Source organism: Chamaea fasciata, unplaced genomic scaffold (assembly GCF_029207755.1).
Source record: "Chamaea fasciata isolate MVZ Bird 193981 ecotype frontalis unplaced genomic scaffold, bChaFas1.0.hap1 SCAF_7, whole genome shotgun sequence".
In the NCBI taxonomy this organism is placed as follows: domain Eukaryota; kingdom Metazoa; phylum Chordata; class Aves; order Passeriformes; family Sylviidae; genus Chamaea; species Chamaea fasciata.
In genome coordinates this window covers 10,193,631-10,208,653 of record NW_027094092.1, presented here as the reverse complement: position 1 = coordinate 10,208,653, position 15,023 = coordinate 10,193,631, and the positions used below count along the sequence as shown (strand labels likewise).

The window sequence follows — 15,023 nt, the reverse complement described above, 5'->3', positions numbered from 1 at the left end:
AAACCATCAGGGAAAGAGTTCAAGATCAGGAAATCAAAGTCAGATACCATCTAGGACTGACATGGTAAGTAATGTAGTGAAATGCAATTATTGTAGTTAAGAAATGGGGGGTTTCATTCATCTTGGTGAAATCCATTTATCTGAAACATTGTTGACTGTATAAGCACAAGCAAATACAAATAAAAATAATGTGAAGCAGTAAGTACTTTATTGTAACTCGAAAACAGACAAAACTTACAACACTATTCTGAGAAAACATTGGGGTTTTTTAGAAATACCTCCCTCAAAGAGAGATAATTTCAAACCCTTTTATATTGTCTCAAAGCAAATAACATCTACTTGTTATAACACAAATGCCAGCATGTTCAAAACTCAACTAGGAGACTTGTGGAAATACAGACAGGTTAACATTGTGAACAAAAGAAAATACAATCTTACTGGAAGCACCTGGACCCTTCACTCCAGAAGGGATCCCTATCATAATGGGGCACTATGAGTCTAAAATTCCAGTCTAAAATGTGACAAGTACTAGTTTAAGAAGCAATAATGTTCCATGAGGTTCCTTGTCTTTATATGCTAAACACAAACACAAGTCTAGTTTTATCGCTGTACCTTTTTAATCTACTCTAAGGATTTCTTAAGATACAACTCACAGATTTTTCCTGCAAGGTGGAAAATCTTAATCAAATGCCCTAAGTTCTTATATGTGTTATTTAATGTTTTACTTGACAGCTGTCACTTGGTGGCATCAACAGCAGTTTGAGTCTGTTGCATCCATTTCTTCTCATTCACACTCTTTCTTTTCCACTTGAGTGAGGCCACCAAATCCAATTCCTTTGGGACCAAAATTTTTTGCATAGCAAACTGCAAAAGGAGGAGGGGAAGGTAAATGGTATGATACTCTGAAGGCTCTCAGAGGTAAATGTCTTTTGATTTTCATTTTTAAGTTACTGTCAAATTGAAGTTAATAAAAAGGAAGGAAATCTGAAATAGTGTATTTCCCATAAGTTTATCCAGGTCTTAATAGTGTAACTGGTATCATGTATTTGAATTACACAAAAGTTGCATCTGATGATCTCAAAAAAAGTTAAGAAACTATGTATTTTTTTAGATCTTAGTAATATTTTCATTAAAGCTGCTTTCCTGTCTGAAAATGCTCAGCAATACTTGGTCTGATGAGTAATACAGAGTAAGCCTGAGATTTTTAAGGAGAAAAACTGGAGCATAATCCAGAACCAATTGATGGGCATTTAAGTAATTCCATTTGAACTCTATATTGGTTAGTGTGTGCATAGTTATTTATCACATCTCTGCTAAGTGGTAATAGTGAGCATATTTCTCCAAATATGCCAGTGTGATGCACTTGTGGTTGACAGACTGTACCCAAAGAACTCCAGTATTCTTCTTCAGTGTTCTCTATAAAGTTTGGATATAAAAGCTTCACGTATTTTTCCCCCTTAAGCTATTTCTAGGAGTCAAGTAAAGCCTGTGAATTTTATGAATCTGAGAAGACCATCTAGATGTATAATTTACCATTTTTGCCTTATCTTCTGTGCTACCAATGCAGTGGAAATATCTTTAAAATTTTACTGGCAAGAAATCTGACTTGGAAGACCAAAGATCTGTATCTTTGTGGATTTATTTATTTTAGTTAGTGAGACTGTGCAGGTACAAGCCCAGCAAATATGGCCAGTGCTCTGTTAGAAGGTCTGACAGATTTGAGAGATTGTCACATTTGTAGAAAAATTATAGCTTTAAAATTTAAATCTTAATAGTAGAAGCTGCAACTGCAGTGTTGCCATAGCTCTTTGCTTTCAGAAAAGCTGTTAAAAAAAGACAAAATGAAATTTCCTGGGGATGTTAAGTGTACAGCAAGGTAAATCTCAATGGCAATCCTAGGTCTAAAGAGACTAACTTTGGATTGACTCTGTAGCCCAGTTCAGCTCCCTGCAACTCTCACCTTTACAGTAGAGCTCTCCATCCTTGTCCGTGACGTTCGTGGATTCTAAACTCTTCCCACAAATAGCACAGCGGAAGCAGGTCTTATGCCAGGGCTGAGCAAAGGAAGACAATTCATTGTGTGGCACAGAAAGCGCACAGGCAGCAGGTAAAAAAACAAAGAAGTACTGCTTTGTGTGGTGTGGAAAGGTTAGAATTCATTTGTTGGTCTTGTGGCTTCCATTTTTAGTCATTCTGGGTTAGCCCTTTTTCAGTTATGTTGTCTAATATATCTTCAATTGCCACTACAAGTAAATGTTTATAAATATACCCAGAGATGGAGGAAGAGCCAGCTTGTCCAGTAATCTGTGCTTGGTGCTCGGACATCAGTAAGAAGCAAAAAGTTGAAAAAGGTTCACAAAGAGTATAAGATTTTAAACCTGTTGTAGCAATTTGCAGATTCATCCTTATGTTTTCTTTATGAAAGAAAATTTAAATGATCAAGGAGCTCTCAGCTGTAGTTTCTCACCATTATAAAATGGTGGGGTTTTTCTCCTAGTGCTGAAGTCACTACTTACTTTTCCTCCTCCCATGATCTTCTCTGCAGCATACACTGATTTGCCACAACGGGGACATTTATCCACATCTACCATCTTTTTGGCAAACTTTGAAGCATTAGTTGGTGTTGAAGGGCGAGCAGGCTTTGGTGAGCCCCTAAAACAGAAGTTTTTAAAGCTGCTTAAAAATGTTATCTTCTTTAGAAAGAGGATTTCATGATTTTTTAGTAAGGCATAAAAAAATACTGAATTGCTGGTCTCTGACATGCAAAAGGGGATTAAAAAAAAAAAGAAAAGGTATTCTATTGAATTCTGTGTTGTGTGATTAAGAAGCTGGTACTGTAAGCTCTGATATTACCTATTCTAGGCTAAAGTACATGGAGCTGGCAGCAGCCACATGCAGAAAAGATTATATTTAATGAAAATTGAAGAAAAAACCCCTTTTCTCTCATTGAGAGGCAAGAGGGAAGATACAAGGAAAAGACATCTCTACTCTTCATAACAGGTTATCTGCTGGTACTCATGGAAATGAAAATAAAATTTCAGGTTTTTCATGCCATAGTTTCATTCGACAGTGAAACATTTGGACAGGGAATTTGGGTTCTTACCTGGCCTAGGGTCAAAAGGACATCAGAAAAGTAGCTTTGTTTTTTTTATTTCTGGACTTTGTGCTTTTTATCTTTGTGCATACAGCCTTTCACAGAATGATTTCTGAATTATCAGGTAGTTGGACTGCAACAGGTCGTTATATCCACAGGATGCAACAGTGTCTGGTGCAGAACTCTGCCCATAATGGATTTGTACAAGGAGCTACAGTTAAATACATTGTTTAAGCTTTTATTTCCTACACAGCAGATTGGTTAATTGGTTTCTTTATAGTTAGACCACCAGAAGGAAGAAGCATTGTTGATTTATAAATGTGCAGCTTTGAGAATTGCAGGAAAATCCTATAAAAATGAACTGTCAGAGCTAATTATGTGCTTTTGGAAGATGGTATCCCATTAGAATTTCTTTGTTCAAACACATTCTCAGTGTGTTTGTAAGTGTTATTTGAACCACAGGGAGGATTTAGAAATGTTATTTCCCCCATTGAGAGGAGAGCTAACAGTATGGGGCAATGTGATTATTTCTCTAAGAGTAAAACCTTAACTGTATTTTAGCCTCTAACAGGGAAAAAAAAATACTATCACCTTCTATGGTGAATGTGACTTTACCACTGTGCTACAAATGGCAGATTACAATTGCAGTGAATATTTACATGTGTGGTGGTATATAAAGGCTGCTTCTGCAGGATAATTGCCTATTGAAGGAAGGGATGATTTGTAAAGCAGACTTAAAGAGACTGGGCATCATTAAAACCTGTAAATTACTGTGTCCATGGAAGGAAAGGGTGTAGGAAAGTCTGCTCTGCTCCTTACACTGGATGTTGTTATGGCAACAGAATAAAATACATAAAACACCCTGGTAAGAGATGAGTAGGACCAGAAAAAGGAGCTGTCACTGGGATTTAACTCACTGCTGCAGATTCAAGCCCAGGTGGTCTCCAGTGTCAGTGCTGAGGCATCCGGCCCCTTGTCCAAAGCCAACACCTTTGGGGCCATATTTTCTCCCATAACAGGTTTTGCAGTAGATTTCAGATTCGTGAGCTGCTACTGTGGTGCTGTCCAGAGCCTTCCTGCAAGCCACTGCAGACCGGGGGAGAGAGAGGCACGTGTCAGCATTTGCCTTTTCAAATTTGAATTTATGTGGTTTAAAATAATTGGAGTTAGTACTTATTTTTGTTTAGCTTTAAACATACGGGGAAAGGAGCCAGTCAGTATAAACCTTGTCAGTATAAAACTTGACTGGCCTGTTGCTGAAGTAAGGGGGAAGTGCATGTGTGTGCACAAAACCTGTTCTTCTTTTGCCACCCTGAAGTTATCCTGTCATCCCAGGGAAATCTAGATCTGTGAAGCTTAAAATGGACTTGAGGTAACCATCCTGAACTCCCAAACCTTAAAAAAGGAGGGAAAGAAGGTTGCAGGGGCATTGATGCCACTGTGCATCTGGACTTTTCAAAATACTTGCTCTGAGTCAGTGGTGGCTTTCTCAGCTCAGCCCAGGCTGTTTTGATGTGATGTGTTTCTGAAAGAGGCTTTAACATTGACACCACTGCTGGAGTCAGGCAGGACCTGCTGGGGTTTTTAGCCATTCCCAAACAGGGCTCTTACAAATCATGTTTGGTCTAGAGAATGACATCTTAGTGGAGCTCTCTGAGAAAGGTCTGGCAGACTTTTGGACAGAAGGTGCCATAGGAATGATCAGCTTTCATCAGGGAGTACAAATTATGTCCTCTACAGCACTACTAATAATGAATGGGGGGAAAAAAAGTAGCAACGCTCCTCACTACTTAGTGATGAGTGTATGCCCACCATTGCTGCACCACTTTGGGAACTCAGTGTGAGACAGCCCCCACCCCACAGAGGGAGAAAAATCTTCCTATTCAGAGTCTCTCTTGAAAACCAGGATTTCCTAGTAAGATAAAAAATCACTACTTCAATTCTTCTTACAAATTGTTCATTGTTCAACAGTGATTGATTAGAAGTGGGGAAAAAATAGGCAAAAACCTTCTCTCCAAGTTCCTTAGAACAAATGCTTGCCCTGCAGAGGGCATTCCAGTCACAGGCTATTGATAGCTTGGAAAACAAAGCTGCTGACTTCATGTATGCAACAGAAAGCTGTGAAATACAGAAGTTTTGCAAGCAACCAGAAGTGCAAGCTCTGGAGGAGCTACCTGAGGGTTTGATTAGCCAGTTTCCAATTTATCCACTGCAGAGAATTTGTACCCTGGAACCTCTACACCTTTAGTTACAGACTCCTAGACTGGTTTGGATTGGAAGACACTTTAAAGACCATGTAGTTCCAACCCCCAGACCAGGTTGCTGTTTAGAGGCAGTATATAGTACTAGTTATACATCCCCAGCTCTCTGGTTATCTTGTGGCTTTCCTCCTCCCTGTATTCCATGGAGGGGGAGATAATTTGCAAAGACCTTTACAGTTAACAGAAATAAGACGAGGCACTTCTGTAAATGTGTGAACCTGATCTCCTCGTACTACAGTCTTGCTTTGAGATGGTAATTACATTTGCTAAGGGAGTTAAGGGATGATGGAAACTCTAGCAGCAGATAAAGTGTTTCTATTTCTGGTACCTTAGGGATAGGGTATCAATTCACCACGACAGATGGAGCAAAAGCCCTTGAAGTGCTATTGTTGCAATAACTTTGAGACCTGTCATCTGCCAACAGATCCTGTTCTCCTGCCGGCGCTGAGGAGATGCAGGTGATGGCGTGAGATCCTGCCAAATGTCCATCACTGCTGCACTTTGGGTAAAAGCTGTCAGTGAAACAACAGTCTGCAGGTAAACAGGAGTCTGCAGGGGAAGGAGGGATTGTTGGAAACAAGCTTCTCTCTTGCAGTACTTGTAGGGGAAACTGTGGAGCTGGGAGAGAGTGTTATATACAGCTTAGCTTGTCTGATTCTTCCTGCGTTAACAAGTTGCTTTGAATTGTTTATAATTCTGCTGAAATTGAACTCTTTGGTCAAAAAATACTGATGTGCTTTGTGTGCCTGGTCAAATATAAAATGAAATAGAAGATATATTTGAAATAGTTACATATAGAAGTACACAAAAGTGCAGCTAACCTAACTTTCCATGCCAGAGTTTAGGTTGGGGAGGATTGGTTTCCTTCTGTTGAGAAATGAAATCCTATAAATGGTTCATAGAAAAGTCCAAGAATGTGTTACATGATCCTGAGGCACCCAGAGCTGCTGAACAGTGTATGTGAATCATGGGGGAAAGTAAAGCCAATTAACATACCTTTCATATGCCAGCTGGGCAATTTAGATTCATCTTTAGGTTTTGACTTAAACCATATTTCTGATGGGAATACTATTTTTGGTATCTAACCTATTAGTAATTTAATTCAGACTTAAAACAAGGGGCAAATAAAGGAAAAACTAAAAAACAAACCAAAAAACCAACCAAACAAAAAAAACCCCACCACCAACCAACCAAGAAAAGCCCCACAACAAACCAAATATTCAATAGAGCTAATGGATGTAAGTTGTTTACCATGAATCACTAAAAGAAAATTATTCACTTGTACTAAGAACAGAGCTTACACTTGAGAAATATCAATAACTATGCCCTAATAGGACAGCTTCTTATTTTTATTTACTATTAATTGTTATAGGCAGAACATGGAAGCATTTAAGAAGGTTCTAGTTGAGACTGAGTTTTTCCTTTCACCATTCTGTAAGAATTGGCTGAAGGTTGTCAGTTAACTGAAAGTGTTTTGAGGGAATCCTTTCTTACTTGGCCTTTTAGGCATCACTAAAAGCATCATTGGGACTTTTAGGCATCACTTTTAGGGCATCTGGAGAAAGGCAAAGACAGCTCAGGACTCATTCTGCAGTTGTGCACTGTAGCAGCTAAGCACATAATGTTTAGTCTTATGCCTCCAAATAAAAAGTTTCTATCCCTCCAGAAAAGGAGGGAGAAAATTGGATTTAATGGCTCCTAAACTGTCACGCTGGAAGTCATACTGCAAAGGTACTAATCCCAAGTATTGTCTGCAAAATAAATTCTTCAGCTATCCTTAGTTCTTAGCAAATTGCTTGCTCTCTCCCTCTCCACGAAGGGCAAGAGCTGAATTGGTGCCTTTTCTCTGATTTTTTTTTCTCTTTTCTTCTTTTTTTTTTCTTTTTTCCTTTCCAAATTTCTGGCTCTTCTGCAGAGAAAGCAAAACTCCTGGAAGCCAAACATCACAGAGGAGTGTGGAGGGAAAGAGTAAGTGAAATGGAACTACATGAAATATGGGAAGGAGGAGACTGAGGTATGTGCAGAGTGTTGGTGGGAGGTTTTGATGACACCAGGGTCTTTCAGCTTTTTGGCGTGAAACAAATTAATGTCAGGATTCACTGTGGAAGTAATCATCTCCTAAAAGTAAAGAAGTAATCATCCTTCTGTCTAATGGGTTCTGTTTGTTTAGTTCTGCTGGACTTTTTAACATGAAGCAAACCTTTGATGTGCCACATTGTTGGACAGAAGGAAGGGTTTCCTGGAGATGGACCTAGATACTGTGATTCTGCAGTACCTTAGTGTGCCTGACAAAATCCATCTCATGTTTGGACAAAGAAAAGCCAGAAGCCCAGGAGCCAGATTGCTCCAGGTAAAAGGCAGCAAAACTGCCTGCCGAGTAACACAAAAATAAATGTTCTGGCTTTAATGGAAGAATTAGACAGAACTGTGGGAGTGCTGTGATGTTAAACCCTTTAACCCAGCTTACTGCAGAGGAAGCACGACTTGTGGAAACTCCTTCCATTGCACTGGATTTCCTCAGCGTGATACACTGTCTTTTCACAGGCTCCACACTTGGCTCCTCCTCCCCAGTTCGGCATCTTTACCTGAAGGGTTAACCTAGGAAGTCAAATTGCATAAATAAATACAACTGCAAATGTGAATTCTTTTAAATGGAACAGCTTGATTTAAAAAAAAAAAAAAAATTTTTTTCCTCCCTCCCCAGTCAACTGCTACTGCATACTTGCAATATGCTTCATACCTGTGTGGTAGAGAAGTGAGGGTGCATACGCTGGTGCTTTGGGGACAGGGACAGTCTCAATCCCTGTGATTCTGTCTTGTAAAAAAGGATATTCCTTTGCTTGGTATATTGTGATGGTAAATATGTGAAATGATCGCGAGGTGTTTCAGTGAAAAGGTGCTAGGATCACTCAACCCTCTTCTGGAAAAGAGGATCTAGGATTTGTTTTCCGTCAAATAGTCATTTTCTTTCAACACTGCCCTCTCCTGTACCCCAGCATAACCTTTTCTGAGTTCCTCATGAAACAGCCACAAGATCGCTGTTCTGTATGTCCATTGTAAAGTTATAATGGATAGGTGCCTGAGGTGCTTAAGGTGTGGGTTTTTTTCTTTGTCAATTGCATTTAAAATCTAAACATCAGTGGAAAAAAAGAGCCGTGGTTACTGTTCCAATTCTTGCTATTCCAGTTAGCACTGAAGTGCTTGCCCAAGGTCACACAGGAGGGCAGGAGCCCAGCCCAGGTCTCCTGATGTCAGGCTCAGTGCCCTTCCCTGTGATTGTGCTGTCACACACCTGGAACAAGCCCAGCCCTCAGCCTGCCCTTCTGTTTTCTTGTTTGAGTCATGGTTTCTGGAAAGACTGGGACGTCATCTTGTCATCTGCACACCGTATTATCGGCTTGTCCCAAGCCCCTGGCATGGGCCTTCCTCCTTCTTGGAAAACCAGTCACCTTCTTATTATAGTCTGCTTGTGCTATTTGTGTTTGATAAAATTCACCAAAAGGTACTTCTGAGTAAGAGAGGATTTTGAAGGCTGAATCAGGCCTGCTACCTGAGAATTTTCTTGAGGTCAGGTGGTAGAGAGAGGGGAATTTATCAAAGCAGTGATGTAACAGAGCTGGTATTTTCAATTAATTGTATTTTAGACTAACATTTTACTATCTATTTACGTTGGACTCATTTCCTGTGCTTATCATCATCTCAGTGACTTCTGCACTTTAATCTTCTGAATTTCAGAATGAAATGAACAGTGTCTACATGCCAGCTCTGCATCCTGAGGAGAATCCTTTCTGACAACCAAGACCAAAAATCCTGGAGTGGTGTAAAAGAGTTGTCTGTCCAGCAGAAGGAAGGTGTACACACTGAAGCAATAGCACTGGAGACATGGCAATGGGGGCAGATTTTGCATCTGTTTGATAACAGTGCAGATACCAGCATATCCAAACATCCCTGCTCTGCCACAGCAGTTATTAGCATACCCTTAACCCTGTGTAATTTAATAGTCACTGTAGTGCCTGCTACCTTCACTAGACAGTGTACGTGTCATCCTCGTACAAGATCCACTCTCTCCTCTTTGTGAGGCTGATTTATGCTCAGCTGAACACCCTCCCCAGCTCAGTCAGCCCAGCCCTTTGCTGTCATACAGCAGCAGCATCGTTAATCTCATCCAGACCCTCCCAGCTCTCTTGGGAGGCTGCTCAGGAGCAGAACTGCTCTGGCAGTTCCAAAACAGTAATGGCGCAGAAAGGAAATGAAAACACAGCTCTCTTCAAACTCTGTTTATCTGTAATGTAACAAGTGAGAAGCAAAACACCTGATGTAGCTGAAATAAGAAACAAAACTAACTGTGCGCAGAGGAACAGATGATGAATTTGATCTCTCCCACTCCGTGAAGCCTTTACTGAGCAGCACTGTTAAATTGGTTTTTCCATTTCTTTTAAATGTGAGATAAAGGAACAGAAAGGAATCTTTCATGTAGGTAAAAATCTTATTCTCACTCTGCCATTCTATATTTTCTCCTATTTTTAAAGCATTTTTGTATTGGTGCCATTTTTTCTTTCTCTTGTGAAAACAGTTCAAGCGATGCTCCAAATATTTGAAAAGAAGGAAGAGCAACTGTGGATAAAAATCAGTTTTGTGACACTTCCTTGAAAATCAAAATGAGATTTTTTGTGTCTGCAGTGTTCCCTTTCAAATCAGGTTTCCAGTGGAATCCCTTCCCAGCTGAGGCAGCACTGACAGCTGCTTGGGAGGAGAGTGGTTTGTACCCCTGGCCTCTGTAAAGCTACTGCTTCTCTATTAGCTCTCAAAGCCACACCAAGCCTCCAAGTCTGTGGCAGCAAGGATAGTTGTTGGAAAGTAGTTTCAATTACATCATCAGCTGAAGGGGAAAAAATAATCTCTGAAAAAGTCTGATAAAGAGTGATAGTGAACCTTGTGCTGTCAAGGGCTGTGGTTAAAGCTCTTAGAAGGACCATTGTTCCTGGGGCTAATTATAGTAACATGACTGGGCATGGAGACACATTTTCCATGTTTTTTTGGCATCACCTGATGGGAAGGTGTGGGAGAAAGAAGAAAGGCAGGGCAGAAATATTCCCACGAGGATACTGGTGTAAGAAGAGCAGTGCATGCCATGATGTCTGTGCTGGCTGGAGGAACAGCTGGGTGAGGTACCAGGGCACAGCTGTGCTCTTGCTGCCTGGGCTTTGCTCATCCCTCTGGAGATGAGTGACCATCCATGCCTGTGCAGCAGGGCTACTATGCATCCACAAAAGTATGAGTCCACAGGGGGTGTGGCACTCATAGTTTTGTACTCATCTAAATTATAATGGTGGGTAAAGCTCCATCCTTTCAATGTGCAAATAGAGGTCTCCCATTCATCATCAGGAAAAAGATAGATCGAAAGTCTCCGCTTCCCATAATTTCATTGGGTTTCAGTGTTTAAATCCCGATGAAATTCCCTGAATTTTGTTGTCTTAATCTGTTCAACTTTTCATGTCTGCTCATCATATAGTACTTATTATATCCTAGTGATCTGGTGGGAAGTGGAGCAGACTCATCCTAAAGCTAAGAAATGTGTGACACAGAAACTTCTGAGTGTTAGTGTTGTGACATGTGGGCACTCAGGGTGCTGTCAAACTGCAGGAGTGTTCTTGGGCTCACTCAATTGCTACTCAGCAGCTGGTGTCATTCTTCAGAATGCAGCTTCTATATGGAGCAGAATTTATACGCGAGATGTGCAGCCAAGGATTCGTGCCTCCCATTATTTAGAGCTTATATCAGTACTTTCTGGGCTCAGAGCAAGGAAGCCTTTGAAGTGTTGGTGTGTCTGCACAGGCATGAAAACATTGTGAGCCATCTTCTTTTGGGCTATTAGTCATACTGTCCAAATCTGGGTGTCACATCACTGCCAGAGTGTGTCTCTCTAACCAAAGTGCTATTGATAAGGATATAATCCTAAAATGTATTTTAATCCATTGATCTAAGTGGGTGGTGGATGCGGTACGGGCCTGATGAAATGTGGAGGAGTAAAAGGCAGTGCTAATGCCTGACTGTGCTGCAGGTGAAAAACATAATTAATTAATTGATTAATAGGAATTAATTCTGGTGCTTCCTTGCTAAACACAAGGTGCTTTCTCTTCTACGTGCTCATGCATTTGGCAGTCTAGAGCTCAGGTCTTATCTGAATGGACTGCAGAGTTGTGTATTGTGTGGCTGGCAGGGTTATCTCGGTGCCACATGTGCTGCAGGATAGCTTTGAAGGGGATAAACAGAATGGGGAATATTGGTCTTTGTCACCACTGGTAGTAGAAATGCTGAGTGGGGAGTGGTGGGCAGGGTGTGCCTTGCATCTCTCTGCATTTTAGTCCCAGCTAAGTTGCTTGGTCTAGACTCAGAGGATAAGAATACTGATTCCTTGATTCCTTACCTAATGAACAAGCAATAATAATAATATAAAACTCAAACATGACTGTCTACATTGAAATGCAAAGTATCAAGGCCATATTTGAAATTCTTTTCCCAGCTGAAGTCTGTGGGAGATGCCAATGCAGCCAGAACTTCACTCTGGTATCTAATCACAGCTCTGCTGTGACCTGTCCTGTGACCACCATGACTCATTTGACTGTCCTTAGTGGTACTCAGCCCAGCAGCACTGTAGGGGTAACAAGATATGTCTTCCTTTATATAATAGCAATAAAATGCTGCTGTGGTTGTTCTCTGCAACTGACATTCACGGTGAGGTTTTATTTTGATGTGTCTGCATTTGAGATGCCACTGCATCTCAAACAGCCTGGAGGTGTTTCTGTCAAAATCCACCCCCTTGTGAAATGTGCTTCTCCCTCAGCAGGAAAGATTCACAACAGAGGGAATGTTTGCATTTGATGACTGAGCTCATTTGATGGAGATGTGATCTTGTTATGTGTTTATAATCATATTTTTGATATTCCAATGCATTCAGCAGACTGTGGCTACAGGTAAATTTTATTAGTTAGTGTCATGCATTGAGCTTCCACCATGATCTCATAATAACCAGCATTTCCCCCTTACTTCTACAGTAAAGCAACACGGAGAGGTCAAGGAATGGGAATTCTAAGATGGGAAGGTAAATATTGATTTTTTCATTGACACTAGACATGCTAAGTCACACACACATGGCAATTTGAAACTAAAGATTTTAACTAAATTGATGTGAAGGACATGAGGAGTGCTGAGAGCTGATAGTGTCCCATTTCCTTGCTTTCATCTCTGTTCTTCCTTTTTTTTTTCTATTATTTTCTAGCCTAGTGATGCCACATTTCCTTTGAAACTTCCTTGATGCACGCTTTTGCAGAAATTTAAGATTGCATCTCCAAAAATCACAGTATCCTGGCACTAGAACAAGGTACTTCATTCTGACTTAGAAACCAACCGCACCCCACACTGACTTGCTTGTACATTCACACTCATAGTTCAGCCTGATCCATGTGGCTGCCGAAAGCTGCATCCTGCTGTACAAATGACCTGTTCTTTTTCCAGGCCTAATCCTGGGCTATCATCTTTCACTATTCCTTCCACAAGATCCTTCTCTAAATCCTTATCCCTGCACTAAGTCTTTTTAGTGCCAGGCAAAACTATTACAGACTTTGAAACAGCACTGTGATGACTGAGATAAGACACAGAATTATTTTATCTACATACATGGCTTTATTCTCTGAAATAATTTTATCTTTAGGCAGAAAGTTTTCCATAGTAAAAACATGTATGTATTTATGTATGTATTTATTTATTTATTTGCATTATTCGTTTGGGTGTTTTTTTTTTTTCTGAAGGCTTGACCAATCATGCTCTTTTGGAATGCTTGAATGATGGATTTGGCAATAATTCTTTCATCCTGCATTCTCATCTAGCCATTTTCTGTCAAGTCTGCATAGAAGTTTTCTTCTTATTTGATATGAAACCAATTGGTCACCAACATTAAATATTCTGAAGATTTTGGGGGGGGGGGTTGTTTTGGTTTTGTACTTCTAGGATACTATTATGAAAGCATACAAATTTGTATGCTGTGTATACGCACATTCTAAAGACTGACTGTTTGCAGAAAAATAATTCTGTACCTTTGTAACAAAATTTTTAAACATTCTGAAACTTCTGTTATCCAGCCTTGCCTAGTCCAAATGAGTGTCTCTAGTGAGGATTCCCCCCAGCCCTGCTTTTGCAACACCAGTAGCTGCTTGCCTGGCTGAGCCAGAAGAATCTCTCTTCTTACCGGCTACTCCAAACCTAAAACACTGCTCTGTAGGACTCGTATTTCTGTACTACACCTACATGGTTTTCTTTGTCAGGCAACAAATTGCTTCTGTCATCTGTTACGAATAAAAAAATACCCAAACCCTTTTTGCCAAAACCCGTGAGACTCTACTTACCGGAGTCACTTGAAGTTTCTCCCTCTTTTCTTGGGTCTCAAAGGGTTTGAACGGGAGGGGTTCCTGCTCCCTTTAAATGCAGTGACCACCTCTGTCAGCCCTATAAGCTGGGAGGGGAGGGGAGTGAGAGTTTCAGGGATCTGAGCAATGCCATTGCTATCACCAAGCTGAAAATAACCTCTGACAAAAGCCTGGCATTTTGTTCCCTTCTGTCCGCTTGTGAGTAGGTGGACAACAATGCAGCCCCTCGGATTACATCTAAAGAACATTCCTGACTGCAGCCTAACAGATCAGAAATAAAGATTAAAGTTTTATAGTTGCTCTACTGCATTGCTTTAATGTGAATGATAAAATAACGATCCCTGAAATGACCATCTACTTATTAATGGTCACACTGCCAAAAGTGATTTACCAGAATAATTGTTAAAAATAATAATAAATTAAATCTTGTTTCTAGCATCCCCAGGAGAACAACAGTTTTAAACTGAATAGCATTTCAATCTTCAGTTCATGGTTTGTCAGATACAACTGGTTTGTCTTCTAAGATACAAAGAATTATGCTTTTAACTCAAATCTTCCTTTTTTTACTGTTTTAAGGCATGAAGGTTGGTAGCTAATATGTATAATATTTAGCCTGTGTAATTCTTGCAATTGTATTTGCCATGCCTGACTGAGCCTCTTGGAAATGGATGAGGCTGCAGATGTGTTAGAGACGCGGGCAATAAAGTATGAAGCACTTTTCTACAGGGCTTTATTTTAAGGGCTTTGAAAGTTTAGAAGCTAATTCTCATTTTCTGAACAGATGCCTGAATATAGCAAATTTGTTCAGGATCATGGACTTTGCTGTGAATGGAAGGGCCCATCCCAGGGGTTAAACACCACTACTCTCAAGCTGAAAGTCTCAACTTGGGGACTTTTCATGGAAGCATAAGAAAATTAGATGCCAAATCCATGTCAAACTTTAAGATTTAGGGGTCTGTTAGCTGAGGCTGCTAAGAAAACTCATGGGAACCTATAAATCTGTTTGCTGTTGAGTCTGGAATGGATTTTATAATGCAGAGACAGGGCCTTGGTGTAAAATTGGGGGACTGTTTCTTTCCTGAGCAGAGGAGCTGGACTCCATCTCTTCATGGTTGCTCTCTCCCCAGGTACTTAAGGGAACTATTCTATATCAGATAAAGCCAAAGGGAGAGGGGAGAGTGCAGTGTGTGGTATGAGGGTTCATTGTAAGAGGGCAGTGAGGAGGGGTTGACGCAGGCCTGAGCT

General features: G+C 40.4%; 1 protein-coding gene across 1 annotated transcript; it reads right to left on the bottom strand.

The window, feature by feature from the left end:
• Positions 1-192: 192 nt before the first annotated feature.
• CSRP3 (cysteine and glycine rich protein 3) lies at positions 193-13,841 on the bottom strand. The gene is made up of 6 exons (XM_066187512.1): positions 13,758-13,841; positions 7,823-7,953; positions 4,012-4,180; positions 2,517-2,652; positions 1,961-2,054; positions 193-864 (listed from the first exon to the last, which is right to left on the bottom strand). The coding sequence occupies exons 2-6, from the start codon at positions 7,932-7,934 to the stop codon at positions 785-787; spliced, it is 591 nt and encodes a 196-aa protein (XP_066043609.1). The 5' UTR covers positions 7,935-7,953; positions 13,758-13,841; the 3' UTR covers positions 193-784.
• Positions 13,842-15,023: the final 1,182 nt, after the last annotated feature.